At 54.1% G+C, this 9,510-nt stretch overlaps 1 protein-coding gene across 1 annotated transcript; it reads left to right on the top strand.

Moving 5' to 3' along the window:
• The first annotated feature begins 578 nt into the window (after positions 1-578).
• RPP25 (ribonuclease P/MRP subunit p25) lies at positions 579-2,054 on the top strand. Its single transcript, XM_072809702.1, has one exon. The coding sequence runs from the start codon at positions 759-761 to the stop codon at positions 1,398-1,400; it is 642 nt and encodes a 213-aa protein (XP_072665803.1). The 5' UTR covers positions 579-758; the 3' UTR covers positions 1,401-2,054.
• Positions 2,055-9,510: the final 7,456 nt, after the last annotated feature.

The raw sequence follows: 9,510 nt of genomic DNA, 5'->3' as shown, positions 1-9,510 counted from the left end.
CGCCGCAGGGGCAGCCTGGCCCACAGCCTCACCCCCGGCCCGGGCCTGCCGGGGTCCGCGAGCTCCAGCTCCGGCTCCACCCGTCCCCGGCCGCCGCGACGTGGCGCTCCGAGGGCAGCGCGGGGGGCAGCGCGGGGCGCAGCTGCAGCCGGGCCCCCGCACTCTGCGGCTCGCGCCCCCGCCGTCCTTGAGGCGGGAGGAGCGGCTCGGGCGCGGGTGGGGGACGGGGCGCAGGCGTTCCCCCGGGGGGCGGGGGGCAAAACCTCCCTGCGAGGGCACGGGGGGCGCAAGGGCTGGGGCGCCCGGCTCCAGGCGGCTTTGGCGTCGCACACACAGTTTTTACGCAGGTCGCCCGTTGACGAGGGCTGGCTCAGGGAGGGCAGATGGCGACTCCGGGGGAACTGCGCCCCGCAGCTCCGCCCCGGCGCCGCCGCCGCACCTCCCCGCGCACCGCTCCGGTGGCGGGACTCGGGACTGGATCCCGGAGGCGGCCGGGGCTCGGGCGGGGGCGGGGCCTGGCGGGGGCGGGGCCTGGCGGGGGCGGGGCTCCGGGCTCCGGGGCGGGGCGGCCGCTGAAGGCGCGGAGCCCGGGGCGCGGAGAGCGCGGCGGAGAGCGGCGCCCGCTGGAGCCGGTCGGGGGCGAGGATCGCGCCGTCCCAGCCCGCCCGCCGGCGTCCGCGGCGCTCCCGCACCCCGGTACCTGCGGGCCCTGGCCAGGGGCGGCGGCGGCCATGCAGCCCCAGGGCTGAGGCGGCCCCATGGCCAAGTCCGCGCCCCCGCGGTCCGGGCAACGACGGCGCATGGAGAACTTCCGTAAGGTGCGCTCGGAGGAGGCGCCGGGGGGCGAGGGGGCCGAGGGGGGCGGCCCGGGCTCCGGGCCCTTCGCCGACCTGGCGCCGGGCGCTGTGCACATGCGGGTCAAGGAGGGCAGCAAGATCCGGAACCTGCTGGCTTTCGCCACGGCCAGCATGGCGCAGCCCGCCACGCGCGCCATCGTCTTCAGCGGCTGCGGTCGAGCCTCCACCAAGACCGTCACGTGCGCGGAGATCCTCAAGCGCCGCCTGGCGGGCCTGCACCAGGTCACGCGGCTGCGCTACCGGAGCGTGCGCGAGGTGTGGCAAAGCCTCCCGCCGGGGCCCGCGCCGGGGCACAGGCCTGGAGAGCCGGCCGCCAGCCTCAGTGTCCTCAAGAACGTGCCCGGCCTCGCCATCCTGCTCTGCAAGGACGCCCTGGATCCGCGCCAGCCCGGCTACCAGCCCCCGGACGCCCATCCGGGACCCTCGTCGCAGCCCGCCGCGCCGACGTCCAAGCGGGGCCCGGGGGGAGCCGCGGCTGCCGAAGGCTCCGCCAAGCGCCTGCGACCTGAGCCCGGGACCGCGGAGGAGCGTCCGATGGCCTGAGAGCTCGCGGGGCCGGCCCCTCCTGCCCCCGGAGCCCCGACCTTGAGCCGCATCTCCAGCCTTTCATGCCCCGGTGCTCGGTGCCCGGGAGGTGCTCGGGACGTAGCTCCTCGCGCCGTCAGCACCGGGCCCGGGGCTACGGGGCGGGGACCCCAGGGAAGCGTCGTGGGCGCTTGGCTGCTCCGCCACTTGGGCTGCCTGGAGACGCACAAGTCCACCGAGCCATGCCGGGACCTTCTTCCGGGAGGGGACGGTGGGCAGGGGGACTCTTGAGCCTTGCCCAGGACCCCCGAGGATTGGAGGCATCCGGTGTTCCCGAGGACAGTGTGTGGCCCCAGGAGAGCTCTTGGCACCCTCTCCACCGTTGGCGGCTGAGGCAAGGGGCGAGGAAGGACAGCAGACGGCTGGAAGGCAGGACAGTGGGGGGGGGGGGGCGGTCTATGTCACTGGGGAAGACCTCTTCCTCTCTAGTTTCCTTACCCTGCTGCTGTTAAGGAGCATCCTGCTATCTTGGTGCAGGGGCGTCCCCATGGGCTCTAGCTCTCTTAACAGTCCCCCTTCCCCTGCTGGCCCAGAAGGACAGACCCCAGACAGAACTCTCTGCCTTACCCCCTGAGCTGGAGTCCTGCTTCCAATAAAACAAACACAAAAATGGCTCTGGCCCCAGGTTTCTTTCTTAGCACTTAACCTATGTGGAAACTGCTTTGGCCTGTGGCCTTGGGTCTCCATCCCCTCCAGCCTGCAGTCTTGTTCCAAGGTGGAACAAGGGGCACGTTGCCCAGTCCCTGGCCTCTTCTCTCAGCTTTCTGTCTGGCTCTAGGCTCAGGGGCTGGTAGCCAGAAGGGGGCCTTTGTGCCCCCTCCCCCCCCCCCCCCCCCCCCCGTGCACCACCACTGAGGGAAAGAGAGGAGCTCATTGCTTTCCTGGGAAGGCAGGCAGGCTGGCAGGCCCCAGTGAACTCCCCTGGGGGTCACTGCCAAGGGAGGCACACCCCACCGGGCTCCCTAAACCTGCCGCCTCCTGCCAATTGACAGCCATATCCAGAAAGCTGGCACCAAACCCCTCCTCGCCATCCGTAGGATCTCCCCTTCACTGCTCTCTCAGAAAGGACAGCACACCCTTGGGAGAGGGGGAGGAGACAGACTGAGCACAAATCCACTGCTGGAAATTACTATTCAGCAGAGAAGCTGGAACTTGGGCTGTGAATCACTGCAGGCTCCCTGATAAGCTGCTGCCTCCAGCCCTGCACAGCTGTCTGTTGAGAGATAACAGCCTCGTAAGCCTCTGGGTCCAGCTCAAGTCAGCTGGGGCTGGGGGTGGGGGGAGGAGTGCTGTGTGCCGGAAGGACTTTGGCCAGTGAAGGCGGACGGGGTGCTGGGGGGGCACGTAGCCCCAGGATCTCAAGCAGACCCTACCACTTGCAACTTAACAGCAAGTACGGAAAGAAGATGGGGAGGAATGTTGCTGGCAAGACCCTGAAATCAATCACTCCAGTGACAAGAGGTGAGTCTCCGCAGCTGACAGGAGGGGCTCTTTAGGGAGTTCCTCCCCCACCCCTACCTCCCCTTGAGCTTTGGATCAGTGAGCCCCGTCCCCCAGACTCAGGCACTGTCTGCCCTCCCCGATTTCTTGATGAGTCCTGCAAAAGGCCAAGGGGTTTATGTGTGCTTGTCCGACCCTCACGGGTGGGTGGTCCGAGAAGGTTGGAAAAAATCCACTAGCCTGACAGCTAAGCTGCCCTGGGCTGATCCTGGGCTTGTGCATTGAAAGTAAATGATGAAACTTGGAAGAGGTCCTGCATGGTAGACTCTTAAAGAAGACTGGTCTTGGTTCTGGAAAAGGGCCAGCTTTCCAAAACCAAGATCTGAAGTCCTGATTGCCAGGTCAGCAGGACCACGCAAGCAGAGGCTTTCTTTTCTTGTTGGTAGGGAGCAGATTAAGTCCCTTTCCTGCCTAGAGATTGTTTCCTCACCTTCAGAATATTAACCTGCCCTGATGGTTGACTGAGTCTCTGCCGCCCATACCAGAAAGCAGGTTATGAAACCTTTTTAGCACCCCCACTCCACCCCCGCACGTTCAGTTCCTAGGCTTTTGATAGGTACGCACAAGGACAGTAGAATCCAGCACACCTGAGCATCCTACCCCTGCCTTACCCATCCTCTGGCCCTGCCGACCCAGGAGCAGGCTCCGAAGGAAGGGGACTGATACCCCTTTGCACCCCCACCCCCAAGACCGAGGGGGGAACCTGAGAAGTTCTGGGATAAGGGGGGTGGCTACAGGAGCACCTCAGGGATAGCTCACTGACTACTGGCAGAAGTGGAGGGAACGGAAGCAGCTCTGTGAGATCCCATCTTTCCACTAGTGACCTCTGTCTGGGAGCTTTCTGGGCCGGGTCTCGGGGCACTTGCAGACTAGGGGTGGCAGTGAAGGCTCACATCCACAAAACTGTCAGGTCACAGTCAAAGTCTATTTGGAAACATAAATGTATCTATCAGCCAAGGCCAGAGCTTGTGGTCAGGTGGGCAGTGGAGCCCTAGCTGGGCATTAAGGGATGTCGTGTTGTGGTGCCGGCTCCTAGGCACACAGTGTGGCTGGGGGCAGGGCAGGGAGACGTGTAGGGGGAAGATCACAGTATAATCCGACATTGTTCCCACCTCAAGGATGTCCCAGTTAGGGGCACCTGGGTGGCTCAGGCCCAAAGTGTCTGCCTTTGGCTTAAGTCGTGATCCCAGGGTCCTGGAATCGAGCTCCTGCATCAGGCTCTGTGCTCAGCGGGGAGTCTGCTTCTCTCCCTCTGTGCTTGCTCCCCCTCAAGTAAATAAATAAATCTTTAAAAAAAGAAAAAAGAAAGGAAAGGGACACCTGGATGGCTCAATGGTTGGAGGCTGCCTTCGGTTCAGGTCGTGATCCCAGGATCCAGGATTGGGTCCCACATCAAGCTCCCGTGAGGAGCCTGCTTCTCCCTCTGCCTGTGTGTCTCTGCCTCTCTCTGGGTCTCTCGTGAATAAATAAATAAGTCTTAAAAAAAAAAAAGGAAAAGATGTCTCAGTGGAAAGAAAGTTGCAACACAATGCAATGATAGTGGGAGAAGGTGAGAGCTCTGAAAAGGGGCACTTAATGCATCCAGAGATGCTGATGGAAGTGGTTGTCCAAGGATCAGGAGGAGTTAGCCACCAGAATGGGACCGGACAGGCAATTCCAGGCAGAGTACAGAGAAGTGATGCTGTGTCTGGTGTAGAGGCAGCCACAAGTAGCTGAAGGGTACCTGGCAAGAGGCAAGTGGGGCTGGAGTACCAGATGGGAGCCAGGTCACTGGGAGCCACCCTGAAGGAAATGGGAGGCCAGTGGGAGCCAGGGAGTGCCCAGTCTGATTGGCATTTGAGAAGGATCCCTCTGACACCTGTGTAGGTGGGGGGTGGATTGGAAGGAGCCTGACCATCCTGGTCACAGGGAGGTAAGAGATGGTGCTACAGGATTCGTTTTACTTTGGTGCCTTTGCTTCTTGGTCACGCCACTTCAAAGAATGAAGAGGTGGCCAGGCAGAGTGGTGGGCAGTCAAGCAGGGTTTATTGAGTGGTAATACAAAGCTCCCCAAGAGGGAGGGGACCGGAGAGGGTTGCCACAGGAGTTCCTAAGTCTAGGGCTTGTTGGCGGGCTGTTTTCACCTGATGAACCCTCCCTGAGCCTATCATCCAATCAGGTTTTTGTCACCTAGCTATCTCTTGGGAAAGGGTGGAGGACGCCTTCCAGAGTAGTGTCAGATCCTTTTAAGGGTGTCCCCACTTGCCTGTCTTCCAAGTATCCTTCATCAGTGGGACCTTGGGACCATGGTAGTAGGGAGGGAGACGGAGCCAGATTTGAGAGCTTCCCCAAGCTAGGCAGGATTTCACAGCCATTACGGCCAGGTCAGAGTGGGGCTTCTCTAGGCATTGACCCTACCCTGGCCAGGGCTTGGCCTGCTATCTTGGCATCCTAGGGAACATGCTATATAAGGGCCAAACAATAAAGGGATTTTTGGAGGGGAGGAGGTCCACAGCTTCAAATTGGTAAAAGCTTTAAGAGCTGTTACCCACTGGCCATGAATCTCCCAGGGCGTGTTTACTGCACAGTAGGGGGAAAACCCAGGTGGGACACTCTCCCACCCTTACCCTTTAACACGAAGCCTCCTACCCCTCTGTCTCCCAGCCTCTACCCCATTAATCCTGCAGTTTGGGTTGTTACTACGCCCACACTACTAGGAATGCTCTAATTCCCTCTATTTCACTGAGATTTTGCAATACCTTCAGGTGTCCCAAGAGAAGGTTAATTGATAAAAGGGAGGGAAGGAGGAAGAATGGGAGGGAAAGGAAGGAAGGGAGGGAGTAAATACAGCAACAGGAAGGTCTCCTTGGTGACACCAGGTTTCTTCTTAGAGCACAGATCTTAGTTTGTAATTGTGCCCTCATTAGTGTGATCCTCTGGTGGTCAGTCACCCCAATAAACCAGAAGCCATGATTGAATGGTTCCCACCTGCCTTGCTCCCTACCCAATCTTGGCACATGAGAAGCCTACAGAGCTGTTGACTGAATGAATAAAATCTAGTTGAGCCAGATTTATGAACTATTTTGATGCCAGATCAAAGTCCTTAACTGTCAAGTGCCATGCACAGTGCCCAAATCTCACCCTGTGCCCACCACAGCTTCTCTTCCCATCTGGCCCTTGGATTGTACCTGCTTTTAGAAACTAAGTATCACCATAGTGATTGGGTGTGTAAGTCCAGCATTAGAATCCTGCTTTTGTTTGATACTTTCTGATTATCCTAGATATTTGGGGGGGTATTCCCCTCCCAAAAGGTATGTTGAAGCCCTAACCTTGGTACCTATGAATGTGACCTTATTTTGAAACAGGGTCTTTGCAGATGTAATTAATATGTAAGAAGAGGTCAGACTGAAGTAGGGTAGGTCCTTAACCTAGTATGACTGGTGTCTTATAAAAAGAAAAGAGACAGGGGATCCCTGGGTGGCTCAGCGGTTTAGCACCTGCCTTTGGCCCAGGGCGTGATCCTGGAGTCCCGGGATCGAGTCTCGCGTCCGGCTCCCGGCGTGGAGCCTGCTTCTCCCTCCTCTTGTGTTTGTGTGTGTGTGTGTGTGTGTGTGTGTGTGTGTGTGTCTCTATCATGAATAAATAAATAAATAAATCTTTAAAAAAAAAAAGAGAGACATGTAGAGAGAACAACACATGAAATGGAGACAGAGATTGGAGTCACATCGCTGGAAGTCAAGGAATGCCGAGGATTGCTGGGAAACAACAGAAGCTAAGAAAAATGCATGGAACAAAGTCTTCCCTAGATCCCTCAGAGAGACCGTGATCCTGCCAACATCTTGATTTTGGACTTTGAGCTTCTAAGAACTTTCAGAAAACAAATTTGTAAAAAAAAAAAGAAAACAAATTTGTTGTTTTAAGTCACCCAGCCCGTGGTACTTTGTTATAACAGGCTTAGGAATCAAATACAATATGTATTCTCACCACATTCAGTGGAAATAGGGAAGAGGAATGTAGGGTGTTTGCCAAGGTCTTTGTTGTCAGAATTTCCAGTCCTGCATGGAGAGAGGCTCTCTACTCTGCAGGTCCATGCTAACAAATGTAAAGCCTGGCGTCATATGGAACATAGAGGCTTTGGAGAAGGTCAAGCTAACTATGATTTGGGGCAAGTTAATTTTTCTCTGAGCCTCAGTTTTCTCAACTGCAAAATGGGCCACATCACTGTGGGATAAAGGGTATAATATCTTGCTTCCCAACTACAGTTCATCAGAATCACCTAGGGTACTTGTTAAAAATACAGATTGCCTGGGCTGAACTCCAAACTAAAGGGATTAGAATCTCCTAGGAAGGAATGGAAATGGAAATTTATTGTATTTAAAGATTTTATTTATTTATTCACTTAACACAGAAAAAGAGAGTACAAGCAGGGAGAGTGGCAGAAGGAGAGGGAGAAGCAGGCTCCCCACTGAGCAGAGACCCCAATGCAATATGGGGCTTGATCCAGGACTCCTGGAATCATAATCCCAGCCAAAGGCAGATGCTTAACAGACTGAGGTACCCAGGCACCCTGGAAATAGGCATTTTAATAAGATCCTTATATGATATTTTGTTTAAGGATTTTATTTATTTATTTATTTATTTATTTATTTATTTATTTGAAAGAGAGAGAGATAGAGAACAAGCACGGGGAGGGGCAGAGGGAGAAGCCGACTCCCTACTGAGCAGGGAGCCTGCTGTCGGGCTCAATCCCAGGACCCCAGAATCATGAGCTGAGCCAAAGGCAGATGCTTTAACTGACTGAGCCATCAGGTGCCCCTAGATCATCATATGATTTTTGATAGTTAATCAGGGTTGACTATTCTTTGAGCTAAAATATAGAGAACAGCACTCACATTGGTAAGAGAGGCATGAAATTAAATCCCCTTTTCTGTCCCTGCACATTCAGCCAGTTTGAACCCTTTTCTGGAGAGAAACGTAACTGTTGAAGAACTGTTATGAGCTGCCCCCTAGGGGCGGTTCTGGGAGACAGAGACTCCGCTCCAGGAGCTCGCAGGCTGAGGGAGATCACTGTAGAAGAGCCACTAAAGGACACAAAGCACAGAGCTTCCCTGCCCTGGGCCCTGTTTCCGGAAAGGAAACTGAGGGTGTGGAGCCCAGCTCAAACAGCTACAAAGACTTAGCTTTCTTTGTTAAAAAAAAAAAAAAAATTTGGGACTCAATTTTTGGGTGGCTCAGTGGTTGAGCGACCACCTTTTGGCTGAGGGTATGACCCTGGGGTCCTGAGACCCAGTCCCACATCAGACTCCCTGCATGGAACCTGCTTCTCCCTCTGCCTGTGTCTCTATATATCTCTCTGTGTCTCTCATGAATAAATAAATAAATTGTTTTTTAAAAATTATAAGGATGTAGAAAAACTGCAACCTGAATACATTGCTGGAAGGAATGCAAAGTGGTAGAAGCTGCTTTGGAATAGCTTGGCAATTCTTCAGAGTTGAACAATAGAGGGGCGCCTGGGTGGCTGAGTTGTTAGGCATCTGCCTTCAGTTCAGGTCATGATCCCAGAGTCCTGGGATGGAGCCCCATGTGAGCCTCTCTGCTCAGTGGGGAGCCGACTTCTCCCTCTCCCTCTGACACTCCCCCTGCTTGTACTTACTCTCTCTCTCTGTCAAATAAATAAACAAAATCTTTTTTTTTTTTTTTTTTTTTTTTTTTTTTTTTTTAAACAAAATCTTTTAAAAAACAGTTACCATTTGACCTGTATTATACTCCTACATGTATACCTAAAAGAACTGAAAATAGATATCCATAAGAAGACATGTGCATGATGTTCATAGCAGCCTTATTCCTAACAGCCAAAACATGGAAACAACTCAAATGTCCATAAACTGATTTTGAGTTTATGAGTGGGTAAACAAAGTATGGTATATCCCCATAATAGAGTATAATTCCGCCATAAAAATGAATGAGGTACTGATTCATGCTACAACGTGGATGAACCTCGAAAACATTATGCTGGGGATCCCTGGGTGGCTCAGCGGTTTAGCACCTGCCTTTGGCCCAGGGTATGATCCTGGATCAAGTCCCATGTCAGGCTCCCTGCATGGAGCCTGCTTTTCCCTCTGCCTGTGCCTCTTCCTCTCTCTCTTTCTCTCTGTCTCTTATGAATAAATAAATAAAATCTTAAAAAAAGAAAGAAAACATTATGCTAACAGAGATACCAGACACACACACAAAAACACATATGGTATGACTCTATTTATATGACATGGCCAGAATAGACCAATCCATAAAGACAGAAGATAGATTAGTAGCTGTTTAGGATGTGGTTGGTGAGTGCCATTGGGTAGAGAGATTCTTTTTGGGGTGATGAAAATGTTCTGGAATTAGACAGTGATAGTGATTACACATCAGAGTGAATATATTACAACTGAATTGTACACTTCAAAGGGGTGCATCTATGGTATGTAAGCCACATAGCAATAAAAATTATATCCTTTAATAATTTTCTGATTAAAAAGTAATATTTTAGGGACACCTGGGTGGCTCAGTGGTTAAAGCATCTGTATTTGGCTCAGTGTGTGATCCTGGA

Source organism: Canis lupus, chromosome 32, assembly GCF_048164855.1.
Source record: "Canis lupus baileyi chromosome 32, mCanLup2.hap1, whole genome shotgun sequence".
NCBI classification, from domain to species: domain Eukaryota; kingdom Metazoa; phylum Chordata; class Mammalia; order Carnivora; family Canidae; genus Canis; species Canis lupus.
The sequence above is the reverse complement of the archived record's forward strand: the minus strand, read 5'-3'. Positions and strand labels throughout refer to the sequence as shown.